Source organism: Cyprinodon tularosa, unplaced genomic scaffold, assembly GCF_016077235.1.
Source record: "Cyprinodon tularosa strain WSP-4 unplaced genomic scaffold, ASM1607723v1 ctg637, whole genome shotgun sequence".
NCBI lineage: Eukaryota > Metazoa > Chordata > Actinopteri > Cyprinodontiformes > Cyprinodontidae > Cyprinodon > Cyprinodon tularosa.
This window is the reverse complement of record NW_024039382.1, coordinates 69,974-90,210: the sequence shown is the minus strand read 5'-3', so window position 1 is coordinate 90,210 and position 20,237 is coordinate 69,974. Positions and strand designations below refer to the sequence as shown.

At 41.0% G+C, this 20,237-nt stretch overlaps 1 protein-coding gene across 3 annotated transcripts; it reads right to left on the bottom strand.

Annotated features, from left to right (window-relative positions):
- Positions 1 to 1,861: 1,861 nt before the first annotated feature.
- On the bottom strand, positions 1,862 to 20,202 carry aldh3b1 (aldehyde dehydrogenase 3 family, member B1). Of its 3 annotated transcripts, none has more exons than XM_038308428.1 (10): positions 20,046 to 20,202; positions 17,961 to 18,141; positions 17,541 to 17,651; positions 14,549 to 14,669; positions 13,027 to 13,112; positions 12,858 to 12,939; positions 9,320 to 9,712; positions 8,936 to 9,102; positions 8,756 to 8,855; positions 1,862 to 2,705 (listed from the first exon to the last, which is right to left on the bottom strand). In XM_038308428.1, the coding sequence occupies exons 2-10, from the start codon at positions 18,120 to 18,122 to the stop codon at positions 2,518 to 2,520; spliced, it is 1,410 nt and encodes a 469-aa protein (XP_038164356.1). In that variant the 5' UTR covers positions 18,123 to 18,141; positions 20,046 to 20,202; the 3' UTR covers positions 1,862 to 2,517. The 3 variants fall into 3 exon arrangements, with proteins under 3 accessions (XP_038164356.1, XP_038164357.1, XP_038164358.1); XM_038308429.1 differs by having other exon boundaries at positions 17,961 to 18,138; positions 20,046 to 20,201; XM_038308430.1 differs by having other exon boundaries at positions 17,961 to 18,129; positions 20,046 to 20,199.
- Positions 20,203 to 20,237: the final 35 nt, after the last annotated feature.

The window sequence follows — 20,237 nt, the reverse complement described above, 5'->3', positions numbered from 1 at the left end:
ATCTCAATAAGTTATTTTTTCTTAAAATAAGTGTGTTTTTCCTTGATTTGAGGAGATAAGTAAGACACTTTGCCAATGGAACAAGACAATTTCCTTTTAAAATAAGAAAAAACTATTTTATCGTCTTATTTCAAGTAAATATTATCTAACTATCTTATTTTAAGAGTGAAAATACTCATTCCATTGGCAAATCATCTTATTTACCTGCTCAAATTAAGGCTAAATATACTTAATTTAAGCCATTTTTTACTTATTTCTGGATTGTTTTTGCAGTGTAGGTTTTTAAAAGCTGAAATCTGAGTTCACCCCCTCTGTTTAAGGTTGGAACTTATTTAACACTATTTCTAACATATTGAATTGAAAAAGCTTCCTGGATGGGAAGATAAATGCTGTCAAATTTGGAAACAATGTCCAGTGTTTTTTTTTTTTTTTTTTACTTTTTTGGAATAACTATGACTTGGATGACTGAGAATCTTCACCATCAACCAGACCTAATATTCAGTAACATTTCATTCATCTGCTTTGGTCCTTTTCATATTCCACCTGTTGAATAAGTTTAAGTTTAAGTTGATAAGTTTAGTTTAGAATCATTCCTGTTGTTCTGGTCTCCTATGCTGGATGCTGGATGAAAATAGGGACACAGACCAAAGTTCCCGTCCTCCAGGTCGACCCACTGTATGTCAATTTCATCAGGAAAACTATACAAAATAAATGGAGTATTTATTTTTTCTTCCTAAAGCTCTGACAGAAAACATTCCCTATAATCCAACACTCTCACACAGAGTAACATTAACTGAGCTGAACTTGGAGAGTTTTCTTCTAATCTACGTAAAACTTTTTGGTTTTAGCATATAAGGGCCCCTCCAGAACTGCCCCGCTATCCTGTGCAGGGGGGGGGGGGGGGTTGGGTTTACCATTAGGCAATACTAGCCAGCTGCCCAGGGCCCCTTAAAACCCTTTACATCTATGGTTAATGCAACTATTCCTTATTTGTGCACATTATGTTTTTGATAAAAATCCTTTCGCTAAAATGCCATCAGAACGCTGATAATATTAAGTCTGTCTCAGCTCACTAGCAATGACTGAAGCCCCTCCTTCACTTCAGTCCAAAAGAAAAGTCCAGAGGCTGTAGCCTAATCTCATAAGTTTCCTCTCTGGGCCTTAATTCACATGTGAGATCTGTCTCACCACTTTTTCATATATCTATCTATCTATATATATATATATATATATATATATATTCCAGTTCCTGAGGGCCGCTATCCTGCAATGTTTAGATGTGGTTTGTGTCAGCGCCCCTAAATGAAATAATCAGATCATTACGTGGCCTGTGGAGGAACTGACTGCACACTGAGGAGGTAACCCAGCTATTGATTCAGGTGTGTGGGACCAATTGTGGATCTAAAAGTTGCAGGATACTGGCCCCTGGGATCTGGAATTGCCCACCCCTGGTTGAAGCAGAGATGCCCAGGCTTCCCGATGCACAAACACCTCCTCCAGCTGCTCTGGGGGGCAAGAGGCAAGACCAGTCCATCTCAGAGACATAGGCCCTCCAGCATGTCCTGGACCTCCCGCAAGGCCTCCTCCCAATAGGACATCACTGGACACCTCCAGATGGAGGCGACTGGAGGCATCAGGAATAGTTGCCCGAGCCTCCTCAGCTGGCTCCTTTTGATGTGGAGAAGCAGCGACTCTCACATCTAGGCCTCTAAACTACAAAGGTTACTTATGTAATCCTCTTCTAAAATATAACACCACTCGTTCCCCTTCTTTGGGAACCGAGCCCTTCAGTCCACGCCACCAAGGCTGGAGAACAGTCTTCACCTACAGTTATTAAATAATTAAACAGTTCTCTCATTAATAGTGTATTTTTTGTGTCACTTTATTGCCATTCAATCTTTTTTTTTATACAGCTCATTTTTGATGGTTTTGGAAGGTGCTTAATGAATCCACATTACTTGAAGACAAACAGAGACCTAACGGCTAACTGAGACCATTTTATCATCACGTTAACAGCTTTGGAGATCTGGATACTGATGAACAGGAAGAACATGCAGAAAATTCTTATTTCAGCACATTTGAGTTAGGTTCCTAAAAAAGACATTTGGAAATCTCTGATTTGCGACAGAAGTTTAAAAAAAATTATATTTATTTACAACATTTTGATTAAAGAAACAGACACTGATGGTTCCACAAAGAAAGTTATGGTAACAGATTAATATAAAGGCTCCAACATGTCTAGTTTTACACTCTGAAGAAACTGTTATGCTAATATGTACAAATACACCAATAATCTCCCAAAATGTTGCAAAAAAACATTTTATTTTCCTCCTAAATATTATTTCCGTGTAAAAAGTTTTTAATTTTGCCTCAAACTTTCACTTCCAGCTTCGCCATGCTGCCTTTAAAGTGAATAACAGATATGATCCAGTCTTCGCCCCCACGCTCTCCCGAAGGCGACGCCGGGAAGCTGGAGAAGACGTCTCCGTGTTCAGCTACGGTAAAACCAGCCCTGCTTCACATCAGCGAACAGCTGTTCTGAGCAGACGTGGTCCAGCGCAGCCATTTCAGCTTGTCCTCGGTGTACGGTGGGTAGCGCAGGCCGTTGAGCCGCTCCAAAGCCCAGCCTCTCAGCATGCAGGACCGTCGGTGACTGAACTGCTCGAAGCCCCAGCGGCCGTGGTATGAGCCCCAGCCGCTGGCTCCTGGATGGAAGGAAAAAAAAAATTTATCAGACTAAGAGGAAGCCGATGGTAGCTATGGGGGAGCTGCAGAGAACTAGTGCTCAGGTGGGAGGGAGGGCACTCTGCTGTCAGCCGTGACCTCAACAAATCTGAACTTGGTGGAAAACAAGTAAAAGGAAGACCGCTGTTCCAATCCACGATGAGACTCTGCAAACGTGCCAGATGTTAAAAGAGCAGATTTACCAGAATGTTTGACCCCCGACCTTTAAAATCACAAAACTACTACCTCTAAATTTTTATTATTTTTAGTTTAACCTATCAATAAAATAAAATAAACAAAAAAAAACTTTCACACCGTTATTTATTCAGGTTATTTCTACCTGCAATGTGTCTCTCCACCGTGCAGGGGGCGCACCACCCCAGCTTTCCACTGAGCCAGTGAGGCAACATATTTATTACCAGCCTGCCTGCCAGCTCAGACAATATGGAAGCCAAATCGTTACCATATTTCAAATGAAAAAGCATTTCCAGAAATGCTTTTAGCCCGGTCAGCAAGGACCTGAGGAACTTTGCTGCACCCGCCGTTCAGAATGCTTTTTCATTTTCGAGTTATGGACATAGGCAGACCACGAAAACGAAAAAAAAGCAATGTCCGCTGTGTTTTCTCTGATTATGGCATAAAATGCAAACAGGGTGATTGATGACCAATTTCATTTATGAGTCAAATAATGCAGCCACATTCTTAAAATGAAAAAGCATTTCTGGAAATGCGTTTTTCATTTTCAAATTTTACATTTCAAATTGAATTTTGGTATGAATTTGCTGGGGTACATTTTGAAAAATAAATCTCAAATATCTTTTTATTTTAATTAAGTAAAAGGATGAGCAGTGTTAAAGAAGAAAATTAAAATGCAAATAGGATGATTGATTACTAATTTCCTTTACGAGTCAAACAATGCAGCCACATTCTTAAAATGAAAAAGCATTTCTGGAAATGCTTTTTCATTTTAAAATATGGTAACGATTTGCTTCCGTAGGACAAAGCTAATTATTAGGAGGTTTCAACTTGTCACGGTTGCTAAAGTGCGACTCTGGAAGATGCAGGAGGTGTCAGATGTCTTCTGCTTTTTCAGAGAATCCTGCAAAGCAACACTGCAAAACCTTGGATCCAGAAATTAGCTGAATTTGGGATATATTCAATGATTTTTCAGGACAATATTCAGCTGTTGCTGGATATTATTGCTTTCTCTGGGAAACTATTCTTCTATAATTCAATTAAACTCCAAAATGCTTCATTAATCCCAATGGGATTTAAATGCCGCAGTAACTCAGAGTTTTGTTTAACCAGGTCTGGGAGGTTTTTTATAGCTGTAGGCAGGAAGGATCATCTGTATCAGTCCGTGTTGCACCGGATCTGGAAAAGTTTCTGACTGAAGACTCTTCTGAACAGGATGCTTTATGTTGTCCATGATCTTTATGAACTATACTTCTTTTTGAAATAATCTCCAGAGGAGTTCCTAGATCAGAATCGTCCTTCTTTATCAGCTTGCTGAGCTTCTTTCAGTCGTTTGCTCTGATGTTGTTACTGTCAGCAGATGATTTTTCCCTTTTTTCCAGCTTTTATTGTCATTACACTGTCAAGAGTACAGAGCAACTAAATGAACTCTCTGCATTTAACCCAAACCCCTGAGGGAAGCAGTGGGTTGCAATCGTGTGGAGCTCGGGGAGCAGTGTGGGGTTAAGGGTTTTTACTCCGGGAACCAGAGTGGCAGGCTGTGGGAGTGGGGCTGGACTCAGAACCTGTGGATTCTAAGCTTTATGCCCTAACCACTGGGCCACACTCCCTCAGGAGGATGGATCAGACTCTCCACCACAGACTGATAGAAGATCTGCAGCATCTTGCTGTGAATGATGAAGAACCTAAACTTCCTCTAGAAGTCCAGTCTGCTCTGTTCGTTCTTGTAGACCACTTCACAGTTGTGTCTCCAGTCTAGTTTTTTCCAGGTGAACACCGATGTATTTCTACTCCTCCACCACCTCCACTTCTCCTCCCATGATGGACAGGATTCATCTTGTTCCTGTTTCTACTGAAATCTACAATCATCTCCTTGTTTTGTTGACATTCAGGATCAGATGATTGTTTCCACATTATGCCATAAAGCTGTTCACCAGCTCTCTCTACTCAGCTTCTTGTCCATCTTTGATGAACCCAATGACTGCAGAGTCATCCCAGTATATCTGCAGATGACAGGACTCTGTCTGGTCCTGGAAATCAGAGGCGTACAGAGTAAAAAGGAATGGATAGAGTACTGTCCCCTGTGGTGCTCCTGTGCTGCTGACTACTGGATAAGACAGCTGAGCCGTCAGTCTAACAGACTATGGTCTGTTTATCAGGTAGTTTTTGATCCAGGTGGTTGTTGATGCCTCCGCCTGAGTCTGCTGGAGTTTCTCTCAAAGTCAGTCAGGCTGAATGGTGTTCCATGTTCTGCAGAAATCAAAGAACATGATCCTCACAGTGCTGTCTGCCTGGTCTAAATGACAGTGGGTTTGTTGAAGCAGGTGGATGATGGCATCTTTAACTCCACGGTGATAAGTAAACTGCAGGGGGTCCTGATACCTGCTTGTTTGTTTGCTGAGGTGACCAACAGAAGTCTCTCTAGGACCTTCATGATAAAAATTTTCATTTGTGCTCCTATCATTCTAAAGATATAAAGAAGAAATTTCTCCAGGGGTCAGAGGTCAACCATTCCCTGCTCTTAGTTGCAAAAATAAATAAATCTGATGTCAGTCAACTGTACTACATTTGTGCCGGTTATCTAAAACTGTATCCTGTCAAGGATAAAGTGTGAAATATATATTTTTTGTACTGAAACTGAAATCTCGATTACAATGTAAATTGTAGTTGACTGTAAAGACATTTTTTGATTGATTGATTGACCCTCAGCTGATCAGACATGTTTCTGCTTCTCTGATGGAGGATTTCATCCTGAGGATGAATCTTTTCTTCTCTTTATCAGAAACTCCTGGACTTCTAACTTATCTGGTCCAAACTGGTCCGGTTTCAGAACCAGAACATTTAAGGAGACAGGCTGTGTCCGACCGTCCGTCCAAACCCCCAAAACCCTCCATCACTATATAGAGCGTGAACTATATAGTGCACTTTATAGTGAACTCAGTTAACTGAGCGTTCGGACAGATGATCAATACTTTCTGCTCCCCGTTTTGTCACATAACACCGCCTCCCCGCACGGTGCCTGCGCCATCTTTGTTATTTATTTCTGCCACAACAATTCCCATGATTCTTTGCGAGGAGGCCTCTCACAAAGCAATCTGGGATATTTCTGCTCATCTAATGACCATGGTTGATCACTACTTTTCAAGGTGCATTGTGGGAAATTCCGAGTCCTCTACTTTTTCATCCACTAGACGTTCGGACGCTAATCTAAAATGCCGTATCCACTATATAGTTATTAGGGCGGACATTCGGACACAGCCTTTAGAGATTTTCTCTAGGAAACATGGAAGTTACAGGTCTAGCACCCCTAGAGGCTAGGCCTGGACAATATGAAGAAAATCTTATATTTCTAATATTTGGGCTAAATTATGATACACGATATATATCACACTATGTTTAAATTACCTTCAAAAACAATAGTGTGCATAAAGTTGCACTGATATTCTCATTTAAACTTTTAATTTCAAATTTAATTTTATTTTATTTTAACCAGTTCAAAGCTTTTCACTAGTAATTCTGCCACATGTTGTCTTTGGGTGTCAGCATTGGACCTTTAACAAAATCCCAGCAACCAAACAGGAAACTAAGCAAAAACATGCAATACTGAATAAAATGCAAAATAAAAAAAGGCTCTTTTGTGCATGATAGAAAAAGAAATCCAGAATGAAAACAGAAAATGACCTAAATACTGTCCAAAATTTAGAGCATTATCAGAACATCTCCAAACTATTTGCACTGATCTTTACCTGCTGGGAATTTTAAAGAAGCAGACAAAGTTATAAATTTAAGAACATTACCATGTATAGAAAAACCTCTGATCATCACATCACAGGTATTAGAGCATCTAAAAAACATTTAAATAAGGTATTAAATAGCTTCTGTGATTTCCCTCCATCTCTTCCTTTTCCTCTCATATGAGATCGCTTTTTCAAACGACGTCTTCGGCTTCCCAGCTGATTTATTTAACATTTTAATTGCTGTGTGGAAAGACGCTGACATGCAGGGTTTACAAAGTTCTTCTTTTTGCAGCAATGGTTTGTTAGTCTTACAAATTAGCGCCTTTTGTTCGACATCCAAACCACTGCCGTATATCGCTCAGCTGAAACACCTGCTATTTTGAAAATAATGCAGTTTGGAGAAGGGGTTTATGATGCATTCAAAGTGTATGGGAAAAATAAAACTCAGTGAAATAGATGCAGAGGGCTTAATGTCTTCATATGAATTTGTACTCAATGGCTGCGATAGAGTTATTTAAACTATAGAGCGTGGGGAAACTAGAGATACATAGAATATATTTGATATATATTGTCCCCCCTTACTAGAGGCTAAAAGTCAGTGTTGATTTTTAACTAAAATAGTTTAATGAAAATTGTCACTGAATTCATGGCTGATATTCCTAAAGGCCAAACCTTAATGAACGCATACTTGATGTTTGAGATATTTTGATTGAAAATACAGTGTGGAAGTTTTTTCTCTTATCCTAATCCCAATTTTAAAACTTACAGATAAACTACCAGAATGTTTGGGAAGCCGGGCAGGATCTCCACTGCCGCCATTAATATGGAGGATAAAAAGTGCCACAATTAAATAAATAAATACAGCATTAAATAAATAATTAAATGTGTCAATAATGAATTAAATGTGGAATTAAATAAATAAATGTGTCATTCATTAATTAAAACCACGTCACTAATATGAAGAGCCACAATTAAATAAATAAATAAATACAGCGATAAACAATTAATTAAATGTGTAATTCATTAAATAAATAAGGAATTAAATATATAAATGTGTCATTAATTTAATAAAATACGTCTTCATTTTATTAAAAAATGTATATAAAATTTTTCAGTGTGCATTTAATTATTTCATGGTCCTGCAACGAAACCATTAAAAGAATCTGTCAACTTCACCCATCAAAGTTAGGGGGCGGTTATCTAACACCTGATTGGTCACCCTGCACATTAAAGGAATAGTACACCCAAAACATGATTAGCCTTCATTTTCTACTCACCCCCATGCTGAACAACACTCTGGAGTACTTTTTTGATATCTCAAATGCATCTGGAGATCTGGGAGGCTTCTTGCTGTCTGCTGACATTCAAATAATGGAGGTCTATGGCGCCCGAGGCAGAAAGGTCCATAAAAGTCCACAAAAAACGTGTCAATATTCCTCCATACTGCTCGTCCAATGTATTCCAAGTGTCCTGAGTGGGTAGCGTCCAGAATTTACTCGAAACAAAGTCATTTAGAATGTTATTAGAGCATAAACAGTAGTGTATAGGATTTCCTGAAAGCGCGTTCACGAGTCTATGGAAACCGCGGCAGACCAAACCAGATGAAAGTGCGCATTCAGCGTCTGCTCTGCCGATAATGCAAGCGTAGAAGAAGAAATGTGCTGTTTACCTGTGCAAAGAAAGAAACAACGAAAGAAAAATGTCTGAGGACTTCAGTGTTGAGGAAGAGCATGAGTTCTTTGCCGAGCTGAATGCACACTTTCATCTGGTTTGGTCTGCCGGCTTCCGTAGCGTCGTGATCGTGCAGGTGCGCGCTTTCAGGAAATCCTATAGACTACTGTTTATGCTCTAAAAACATTCTAAATGACTTTGTTTCGAGTAAATTCTGGACGCTACCCACTCAGGACACTTGGAATACATTGGACGAGCAGTATGGAGGAATATTGAAACGTTTTTTGTGGACTTTTATGGACCTTAGACCATAGACCTCCATTATTTGAAAGCATCCATGGGCCTGATTGGATGTAGAGCCTCTACTTCCCCTCAGGACCAATTTGACCGACTGAAACCAGAGCGGTCTGAGGGAGACGGAGACCTACCTACTCCTCCAAAAGGCAGACCAGGCAGGGTCATGTGAACGATGCCGTCGTTGGAGCAGAAGCCTCCGCTGGTGGTCTTCTCCATCACAGTCTTCACCACCTGGAGGGGAACAACAAACGCATCATTCTGACGTGAGTTTAAAGTTTTTCCGGGAAAAGCTGCCGAGTTCCCGCCCTTACAGAGGACTCGTCTGAGAACACGTAGATGGCCAAAGGCTTCTCGTTACGATTGACAAATTCAATGCTCTCCTCCAGCTTCTCCAGGGTGATGATAGGCAGAATGGGGCCAAAGATCTCCTCCTCCATCAGGGCGTCGTCCTCTGCTACGTCCACCACCACCGTGGGCGCTGAAGGAAAAAAGCAAAGACACTTTTAATCAGCCCTCTTACAATTTTACTGAGTAACTAAGCTTCCAGAACACATAAAAGTACCATTAAAGTAAATCTAAAGGTTTTATGTAAATAAATGTTATAAATCGTGCATTCAAATTATCAGTAGCTTTAACATCTACTGATGAATACGAACGGTAAAACATTTGACAAACTGAAGCATCTGCAGGCCCACCTATGTATTTATCCTCCTGGTCGCTCTCTCCTCCAATCAAAACCTTCCCTTTGGTTCTATCAAGCAGCTTCTTCAGACGATTTTGGTGGCGGTCGGACACGATGCGGGACAGGTCCGGGCTCTTCTGGAGCTCCTTTCCGTAGAACTTCTCCAGCACCGCGGACAGCGCCGGCACCAGGGCGTCACGGGTGGCCTCCGTGCACAGTACGTAGTCTGGAGCCACGCAGCTCTGGCCCATGTTGAAGAACTTGGCCCATGCTAGGCGATGAGCGGCGGCTTGGATGTTTATCCGCCCGTATATGAGGCAGGGACACTTGCCGCCCAACTCCAGGGTCACCGGGGTGAGATGAACGGAGGCTGCCTGCACAACGCTTCGGGCCACAGCCTGGGAACCTGAGGAGAGAAGCTCTGAGGGTCAAAGCAGGGCTGCAGCATGTTTAGGTTGAATATTGAATTCTACATCCGTGACTCCCAGCAGGGGGAACTCACGCCCCTAGTGGCCCAAGAGTGCATTGCAAGGGGTACATGAAAATATCTTATTTCTTAGGTAGTAAAACAAAACTGGGCTGGAATCTGTTTTCCTTTTTGAGAAAACAATCGAAAAATCAAACAAGCTTTTATCAGCCAAAAGTTTTTCTTTGGTTTCAACTGCACATAAAAACCAAGCAGAGAACAGCCTGGATTAAAAAAAAAATCAATCCACTGGACTTGTTTTGAAGTTTGAATTTGTTTCTCTTCCCATCCAGGAAGATTTTTCGATTCAAAATGTCAGAATTAGCATTGAGTTCAAGCCTCCAAGTCAACTAAAGGGAATTCTTGGCTTGGCTGAACAGGCGAGGTCTTCTGTTCCCCTGTAAAGGAGCTGGGGTTGTGATGATAGCAGGAAGGAATCATCTCTATCGCTGCATTGTAGGTTTTTGAAAGCTGGAATTCACCCCCTCTGTTTAAGGTTGGAACTCAACATTATTTCTGACATTTTGAATTGAAAAAGCTTCCTGGATGGGAAGAAAAATGTCTTCAAACTTGGAAACAAAGTCCAGTGGATTTTTTTTACTTTTTTGGAAAAATTTCAAGCAACATATTTATGTTATTTTTTTATTTGAGATGGAAAGAATAAAATGCCTAAGAATTAAATTGTCAAATTAAAAGATTAAGTAAAATATTTTTTGTTTTATAATCAGTTATTGTACGTTCCACTATTTTAGACTCAGGTGGGAACTGATGGTCAGACAAAATGCCCAAAGAGGTAGACAGGTGATAAAAGGTTGGGAAATGCTGCGCTACACACTGGAAAAAAATTCAAAATCTAGATACGTTTTTGCTTCTTAAAATTTGTGCATTTCTTCTTGGATTGAGGAGGTTAAAGAGACGCTTTGCCAATGGAACAAGAAAATTTTACACTTAAAATAAGAAAACACAATTGCATTGTCTTATTATAAGAGCATATTAACTAATGATCTTTTTAAGAGTCAAAATACTCATTCCATTGGCAAACTATCTCATTTACCTACTCAAATTAAGGGTAAATACACTTCATTTAAGAAATTTTTACTTATTTTCGAGATCATTTTTCCAGTGCACCAGAGCAGAAGAAATATGGTGGAGTGCAGAGCAGATTTGAATTCAAAGGCCAGAGCAAGAATTTTGCTCCACTCCAGTTTGCTACGATGCGTTCACCACAGAGCCAGTTAAATAAGACAATCCACATGTATCGTTCCCGTCATTAAATCAAATTCTGTGTGTCCCAGGGTCCTGGAATCATTACATGAAGGAAAAATGTCAGAAAGTGCCTTATCCTGAAAATTTGAGAGAGCGTGGAGCGATTTCAACGGAGCGGCAGGAAAATGAAGGTGAGCACGGATATAGAGCAGCGCGTCCCGGAGCAACTTTGAGCGCCGGAGCGAATGAGTTGAACATCCTCCTGAGTGTGAACTGCACGAAGCTCCGCTCGCATGCTCTGCTCTACACTGCAAACATTTTCTGAAAATTAGTAAAAATATTTATATATTTATTTATTTATATATCAACTGTGCTGCTGGGACCCCTTTTCATCATTCTATCTCTATTCTCCCACTCTGCAGAATCTGTTAGTTCAATCTCTAACGTTCTGCTCTCTCTGCTTTTTCTCATAGTAGCTTCATCTGGTCTGTTCCTGTTTGGCTGTGACTCCATCCTGGAGAGAAATATCAGCTGTGCTGCTGCCATCAACACCTTTGTTTCTAGATGTTGGAGCTTGGCCTGTTTTCCAGTGTAGTCCTGTTTCTCTGACTGTGACTAACTGGATGTGCTCTCTTCATCCTCTGACATGGGAGCTGGCTCGGAGCTCGTCTGCCTGGCTGTGTGTTTCCTGGACGGGGCCGCCTGTGGAGCTGGTTGACAGTTGCCTTTTGTATCTATGCTTCTTTTTCTATGTCTGCTTCTGTCTCCTTGAACCCCAGTGGGCCTCAGCAGATGGCCGCTCACACTGAGCCTGGTTCTGCTGGAGGTTTCTTCCTGTTCAAAGGGAGTTTTTCCTCTCCACTGTCGCTACAAGCATGCTTAGTGTGAGGGATTGCTGAAGAGTCAATGAGTCGATGCAATCAGCTGGTTTTCCTTAGATAGAAAACTTTGAATCAATCTGACTGGATGATCTGGTGAACTGGAAAGTGACCTGAGATGACATGATGTGAATTGGAGCTATAGAAATAAACTGAATTGAATATATTTATATTTACCCTTAATTTGAGTAGGAAAATAAGATGATCTGCCAATGGAATGAGCATTTTTACTCTTTAATAAGATAATTAGATATTATTCACTGGAAATAGGAGACTGCAGCTGTTTTCTTATTTTGAATGAAAATTGTCTTATTCTCACTTACCTACTCAATCAAAGAAAAATGTACTTATTTTCAGGAAAAAAAATGACTTACTTAGATTTACATTTTTTGCAGTGTATCGTTTAGCAACAACTCAAAGCTTTTAAACCACAGAGTTGCTGGAAAATGAGGAGAGACTCAACATCACATCATCAAAAGATGCAGACCGTTGATTCCAGAGTTCCTCTCATCGTGTCCCACTGACCCAGACTGAGACACAGGAACCTTTGCAGGTGTTTTCAGTTCACAAACCTTCCAATAAATGCCTTAAAAATCACAGGAATTACATATTTCTTTCTATCTACATTATTTCTTATTAAGTTTTACTTTTTGTAATGAGTGACAAAAAATAGAAAGTTAAAATTTCAACCATCTAAAATAGAAAGAATAATGATCAGAAAATTAAACTAAAAAACTGAACCCAAACTAACAGCAGTAAAGTATCTCTGGAAACAGATTCCAGCCCAACAGGTCTGACCTCAACCAGTCAGAGCCTTTAAACCAGATCTGCGGCAGGAAATCAATGAGTTCTGAGAAAGAGAGCGGTCCAATATTTAGTCAGAAATCTGCTTCATGGCTACAGAGGTCTATGGCTTCTCTGCAGCATGGAGCAGGACATGTCGCATTGATCTGACCATCAGACATCACTAAACAAGCTGCAGAGTTCATGGGGGCTCCTACCGGTGTAAAAGATGTGGTCGAATCGGTTCTGCAGCAGAGCCTTTGTTTGCTCCGATCCTCCTCGAACGACGGCGTAACAGTCCTGTGGAATCAAAGCTGCAGTCAGTGGATTCTACTGTGACACGAAGACGTGGCTCCCTGCAGAGTTAACAGCTGGAAACTGGTTTACCTGATGCAGGTACTTGGGAATGAGCTCGGCTACCAGACTCTCTGTGGCGGCGCTGATCTCTGAAGGCTTGATCACCGCACAGTTTCCTGCCAGACGTTAGCAGAGGACGGTTAGCGGACGCCGAGGCGCTCACATTTTAAAGACATGGAAAAACGCTTCCTCAGAAATAATGTGTTTTTTTTTTCATGGTTTCTCCACAGTCTGGAGGATTTAGACCCTTCTGGAAGTTTCTAGAATTTTGCAGATCATTTTTTTATGATGTAATGATGTGTTTTCATTACATCAGTAATCACAGCTTCATCCATTTAAGATTATAACTGAAGATATAAGCAGAAAGTCCAAGTGATTTTGTCCATGTTGCCTTTCTGGTATTTTTAACAGAATATCACTAACTTAATTGTAACGATAACCAAAAATAGACAGAATTAAACAGTAATGGGGATTGCACCCCCTCGACTAATATTGCGGATCTTTTTAATTCTGTAGAGAAGCAGGATGTGTGGTTTCTAATGGCGACACTGCAGATCCTGCTCCATGCGTATAAACTACTGTAGTTTGGGCATCCTGCGCCCTCAGGCTGCCTCAACGCGCCGTAAACAGTTCTATTGCTGATATTAGGCTCACCACTTCTGTCAGTGAGCCCCAGGGCAGCTGTGGCTACAATGTAGCTTGCCACCATCAGTGTGTGAGTGTGTGTGTGAATGGGTAAATGAATGTAGTGTAAAGCGCCTTGGTCAAGTCTCCTGACTTGAAAAAAGGTGCTATACAAGTACATGCCATTTACCATTTTACTTTGGTTTTGAAGCCAATAATTTAACCCCTTGAAGCCTGAATTGATATATATTTACATAAAGACATGTTATGCATGTTTTTCCCTGCAATTAGATGCCAAATTAAAATGGTTAATGTTACTAAATAAATAAAAATGAAGGTAAAATATATTTTGTAACAGCAGTTATAACTACATAATAACACACGCTGTAGCTAAGCACTGGGGTGATGCAAAAACGCCATGTTGGCTGCTTGTCTAGACTGCAAAAATGTTCCAAAATAAATGAAAATGTCTTAAATTAAGTGTATTTACCCTTTAAATGAGTAGGAAAATAAGATGATTTGCCAAAACAATGAGAATTCTTACCATTAAAATAAGATCATTAGAGAGTATGCACTTAAAATAAGAGACTGCAGGTGTTTTTTTTCTTATTTTAAAATGTACATAGTCTTGTTCCAAAGGCAAAGCGTCTAACTTACCTGCTCAAATCAAGAAAAAAATGCTCATATTTTAAGAAAAATTGACTTACTTAGATTTACATTTTTTGCAATGTAATACAAGCGGTTTGTTGCTTATTAGCAACAACAGGCATCAAAGCGTTAAGGAATGGATTCGCTGATTAAACAGTAAATGTTTTCCTCCTCTGCTCTGTATTGAATTATTCATTAAAGGGTTCAAAGCTTTACCGAAGGTTATCGACTTTATGAAATTTTCATTCCAGTTCTTTAAAAAAAAAACAGGTGTGCAGACCTGCAGCGATGGCTCCCACTAGTGGCAGAATCAGGAGTTGCAGTGGGTAGTTCCACGGCCCGATAATGAGGACGACTCCTAAAGGTTCCCTCCGGACAAAACAGTCGTCTAGTTTTGTGGCCTGCAGAGACGGCAGAGAGAGAAGAAGGACATCAGATTAACAACAAGCAGGGTCACAATATTCTGCTTTGGAGAGAAAAATTATTGTTGGTTGTTTTTTTTTTTTAAGGAAAGCTTCCCGTATTTTTATACATCGCCTAACACTTTAAGAGCAACGTCTCAACTTTACAACCAAATTTAAAGGTCTATTATTTCAGATTAAATCAGAACAGACCAGATTAATTCCTGCAGCAGTACAGACTACCAGACTTCTCTCTCCGCATTCACCTCCTCCAGCTCCGCTGGAAGAAACCCGCCTCTATGTCTTGTGTCCTCAGGCCAGCCAAAAGACATACCGGTAGTCCTTGGGCTTCCTCCTGGTGCTAAGTGCCTGGAACACCTCCCAAGGGGGCGTGTAGATTAGAAAAAGATGTCCGAGCCACCTGAGGTGGACAATTCACGTATTTTTTCGGTGAAGAAACAAGGCTTTGTACTTGGAGGAGGGGATTCTCATCCCGGGCGCCTCACACCTGGCTGCAAACTGCCCCAGTGTACGCTGTAGGTCTGGTAGGAGGGAAGCCAGCAGAACCGCATCATCCGCCAAAAGTTGGGATGCGATCCGCCGGTCCCAAAGCAAAACCATTCCGTCCCTTAGCTGTGCCTAGAAATTCTGTCCATACAGGGTTACAGACAGGACCGGTGACAGAGGGCGGCGCTGCTCGAGTCCAACATGCAGGGAGAGGTCCGACTGAATGCCGGCAATGAGGATTAAACTCCTGCTCCACTTTTACAGAGACTGGATGGACCCCAATAAAGGGCCCCTGACTTCATACTCCTGATGAGCCCCCACCCCCCATAAACACTGGAGCACGCTGTGAAGTAGAGCTGGTCCCCGATTCCACGGCAAGAAGGAAAACCACACCGCTACTCCTGAAGCCAAGGTCTAACCATCAGCCGGACTCTCCTCACCAGGACCCTGGCCTAGGCCTTCATGGGGAGGCTGAGGAGTGGGATTCCCCTATAGTTGGAACACTCTCTCTGCTCCGCTTTATTTTTTATTTTTTTTAGCTTTTATTGTCATTCCACTGTCATAAGAACAGAGCAACGAAATGAACTCTCTGCATTTAACCCATCCCTTTGGGGAGCAGTGGGCTGCCATTGTGTGGCACCAGGGGAGCAGGGGTTAAGGGTCTTTGCTCAGGGACCCAGAGTGGCAGTCTGTGGGAGCGGGACTCAAACCCAGAACCTCTGGATCCCAGCAGTGTGTGGCAGTGAGCATGTCGCAGATATTTTAGATTTATGCCCAATATTAAAGTGTGGTCTGTGCTGTTATTCCACAACACAACAGCGATAATCAGGAACTTGGTGTGGGTCTAGATACGATGAAGAAATGGGGGCAAGTTGGTGTGAGAACGGAGGGACATGAGGGCCAAAAAGAGCTGGGATCCCGGTGGAAAAAGCGTCCATTGCGCTCCTTGCTCTTCAAGCTGCTCCATCTTCACCAGTCGTTTTCCACAACGGCGGTCAGACAAACAAAACTAGCCGGTAAGAAACCAAACAGGAAATATGCAGAGTCGTGACATTCAGCCATATAATAGGGTGTGTTTACTTAAAAAGCTTTTCTGAAACCCTTTAAAGTATCAATACCAGAACGTCTCAAGGAAAAATGACTTTTATTTTAATAGTCATCACATGTTCATGATGCTTGCCTTCTTTTCAAGGCCATAAACAGACTTATTTCTTCTCCTTTCATGGATTTTATAAGCAAAAAACAAACAGATAAAAAACTAAGAGCTTTGACCAGAGGAGACTGAAACAAATACTGGTGCAGGAGGAGTAAATATGGCTGCATGATGACCTCCATCAGAAGCAGCTCATGCCAGGATCTCGCCTCAGCTTTAAAAAAGCTTTGTTTGGAAGCTAACCAGACATGTGCTCACAGGTATGCGGTCTGTTTTTCTAGGCCTGATCTGTGTGTGTGATCTGTAATTTCCGTAGACCGTCTTGTTTAATGTTTCTTGCCTTTACCTGCCTCAGGGCAGCAGATGGAAACTAGCTGTTTTGCTAACTAAAGCATGTTTACAGCGATGTTTGAAGCCAATATCTTAATCCATGTGCTTTGTCCACCTGTCAAATTTGATTCATTTTAAAGATTTTTCCATAAACCGTCACCTTGGATCAAAATGCATCTTTTTTTGCTGCCATTCTTGACAATCTTACAGAAAATAAACTCTAAATGCCAAACTACATATTAACTCTTAACACCAACCTCATTTGAGGTAATCCCCCCCTATTTTTCATACCCAAACAGAACAGCAAATAACTGAGGAACTGTAAGCCCAAATTAAATGTGTGATACATGAGTTGAAAGCTAACACCTTCTAACACCTTCGAGGCAAACTGTTTCCTCACTGCAAAAACTGATTTAAGAATAAGAACTTTTTTCTCAAAATAAGTTTATTCGCCCTTAATTTGAGCGGGTAAATAAGGCGAAGAAACATTTTTCCCCTTAAGACACAATAATTAGATGACAGAGTTGTTTTTTTGCCTACTTCGTACTGTTAGCAAAACATGAAAAAAGTTATATATTAAAAAAAAGACATATTTAATAATGGCCGCTGACACCAAGTCTGGTTCTGCTGGAGATTTCTTCCTGTTAAAAGGGAGTTTTTCCTCTCCACTGTCGCTACAAGCATGCTTAGTGTGAGGGATTGCATTCTAGTGAATACAATCAACTGGTTTTCCTAAGATAGAAAACTTTGAATCAATCTGATGAACTGTAAAGTGTCCTGAGATGACATGATGTGAATTGGTTCTATAGAAATAAACTGAATTGAATTCTGCAGCAATTCCCTCTCTATTCACTGCATCACTGGATCCTAGCTGAACTCACCAGGTTTTTGGTCACGTACTCTGGCTGCATCCAGGTAGAGATGTTGGAGATGGCGTGATGCAGCTCGTTGATCACTATATCCACCTCCGAGAGGGCGCTCTCAAATTTGGGCTGAAATGCAGGAGCAGCAGTGCAAACAGACGTTAACCTCTGCAGAAAGCATGAGCGCCCACCTCGTATCACACGTGCAGCTTGAAAAACAAACGTCAGTAAAAATGTTAAGTATAGTTGCACAAGATGTTCACTAAGCAGATGTGGTCTGAGTTCAGAGTGGCTGCAGCAGGCGTTTAAAATTTTCCTCTTGCATCATCAGCAGGACAGCAAGACGAGTAAATCCCTAAGGCTTTGGTTGCGCAACTACGACAGTGACTGGGTCATGTGCCGGTGCATGTGCAGCTCTGCCACACAGGTGTCATGTACCTTTGATAAATCTTGGTGCAAAGCTTTCATAATGCTGTCCTCGTTCTCTCTGATCATGGACATGAGCTGGGTGATCTGCGCTCGGCGGAACTCCTCCGGTAAGGTGAGGCCCGACCTGAAGGCCGTCCGCAGCCGCTCCAGAACGTCTTTATGGGAGTCCATCCTGCACCTGGACACACTTCTGGAAGGTTGAAATCATGAACAGTGAAACAGGCTTGAAGCTTTGTTCTCGTTAAATAAACAGGGAACAGCTGAGAGATCATTTTTCTTTTTAAGACAGTATTTCACATGGGGTAATAAAACCAGATGAGCCTGTCTGAGTGATTCAGCAAAACACACAGATTATAGAAATGCATATAGAAAGTTCATTTGTACAAAAAAAACAACAACTTTGACCTAATGGAAAAATATAAGACAACGATGCAGGATTGGCTGTGAGAGGAAACCATGACCGGTTCCTAACAAAGGCAGAAAGAAAAGCTCAGCAGGAATGCTCCTCATTTGGCAATAGGTCACACAGAAGTTGGCTTCAGCTTTGTCTGGAAAAGCTGGATTATGACAGAGAAAAATCTAAAACACCTAACAGGATCATATTACACCGAAGTTTTTTTCAAAAATAAAATCTGTGATGTGTACAAGATTTAATAATGACCTTCCAACGCATCGTTTAGCTTTTTTTTTTTAAATACCTGTCAAATAATGATTTCCAAAAAAACAAATTAGAATCTTAATTATCACATATCTGTGTGCTCAACTTCTCTATTGGTCAGAAAAGTTTATAAGAGGAAAAAAAATGCTAGTTATAAAGTTTTAACCCAATTTCTTCAGCAATTATCCAGCCTTTATACACTCAGCCAGTCATATCCAAATATAATGTGATGTAGTCACCTGATATTTATGGTATTATTAATCACATTCAACAAACTAAAACCTCAGATTTTAAACACTTTTAATTTGACGGCTTCATAAATCAAACATGTTGCAGCAGAGATTCAGTGCTGAGGCAGGAAAAGCAAAGATAGTCCAGTTAGATTTCAGGATTATTATGGAAAAAAGGAGCGAATGGAGGAAAACTGAAACCATCAACAAAGGAGAGAATGAAGGGCAGCGGAAAGCTTCCTGGGACTTTTACAGAAAAGATTTAATAATAATATATGCAATCACTCAAATGTATTTTATCCATTTAAAAAAAAAAAGTCATAATTTCTTTAATCTGAAGATCCTCTGAATCAATGAAACCAATTTAATCTGGATCCAACTGAGGTTAAAGGTTTTATGCCAAAGAACATTGAAATCATTTTATGTTTTCACAGGAGGATAAGGAATCTTTTATTTGTAGTTTAATCCAGTTTAGATCTTATTTGGATCAGTATTTATAAGAATAACTTTTTTTAACCCCAGTCAGCTTCAGCAGATGGCCGCTCACACTGAGCCTGGTTCTGCTGGAGGTTTTTCCTCTCCACTGTCGCTATAAGCATGCTTAGAGTTGATGCAATCAGCTGGTTTTCCTTAGATAGAAAATGTATGATCTGGTTGAATTGTTTCTGTAAAGTGCCTTAAGATGACATGTTTTGAATTGGCGCTATAGAAATAAACTGAATAGAATTTAAATTGTTGAAGCAGACTTTCAACACCAAATCTGATGCCAACTTCAGAACCTAAGCTAAGTTCCAAGAAACATGTTTAGTTTCTGTTAGCCAGCCCTGGGTGAGCAGGGGCTGCTCCGAAACAACGATTTAATTCAGAGAAACTGATTTTTTTTTTTAAATTACCCACGAGAGTCTCGCGCGCATGAATGACCGAAACATGAGAGCAAACAGCGGCTGATTATGAGCAGCTTCACCGGGACGATTAGAGCCAAAAGCAGCTCAACGAGCACCAAGAACAGGAGATAAAATACAAACAATAACCTTTACTAGCTCCAAGTTAGCAGGAAACTTTAAACCACGTGACTAAAAGCTTTTCTTTCCTCTATTTTGTTTTAGGACCAAACAACCCGCCCTTTGTTTTAATGTATCCTTCCGCGGTTTACTCGTTAAAACTTGAAATTAACGTAAATCGCGGTTGAAGCTGCGATTGATTTACCTGCTGCTGCGCCGCTGGTTTCTGCCGAGTATCAGAGCCGTCAGCAGCCGCCGTGACGATCCGGTCTCAGGTGAGGACTTGCTGTTTCCGGGTGCTGCTTCCTCTACCGGTATCGGTTCTATTCCACTCGGGAGGTGGGACCTAGTTTTTGCCTGAGCTGGAAAAACTCGCCGTGGAACTCGTCAGGCGAGA

Excerpts from the sequence above, each read along its gene's own strand:
- aldh3b1 (XM_038308428.1), bottom strand. The coding sequence starts at position 18,122 with ATGGACTCCCATAAAGACGTTCTGGAGCGGCTGCGGACGGCCTTCAGG. Across the intron at positions 12,940-13,026 it reads TTCCCAAGTACCTGCATCAG|GACTGTTACGCCGTCGTTCG; the intron begins GTAAACCAGTTT and ends TTGATTCCACAG. Across the intron at positions 2,706-8,755 it reads TCTGCCTTTTGGAGGAGTAG|GAGCCAGCGGCTGGGGCTCA; the intron begins GTAGGTCTCCGT and ends CCTTCCATCCAG.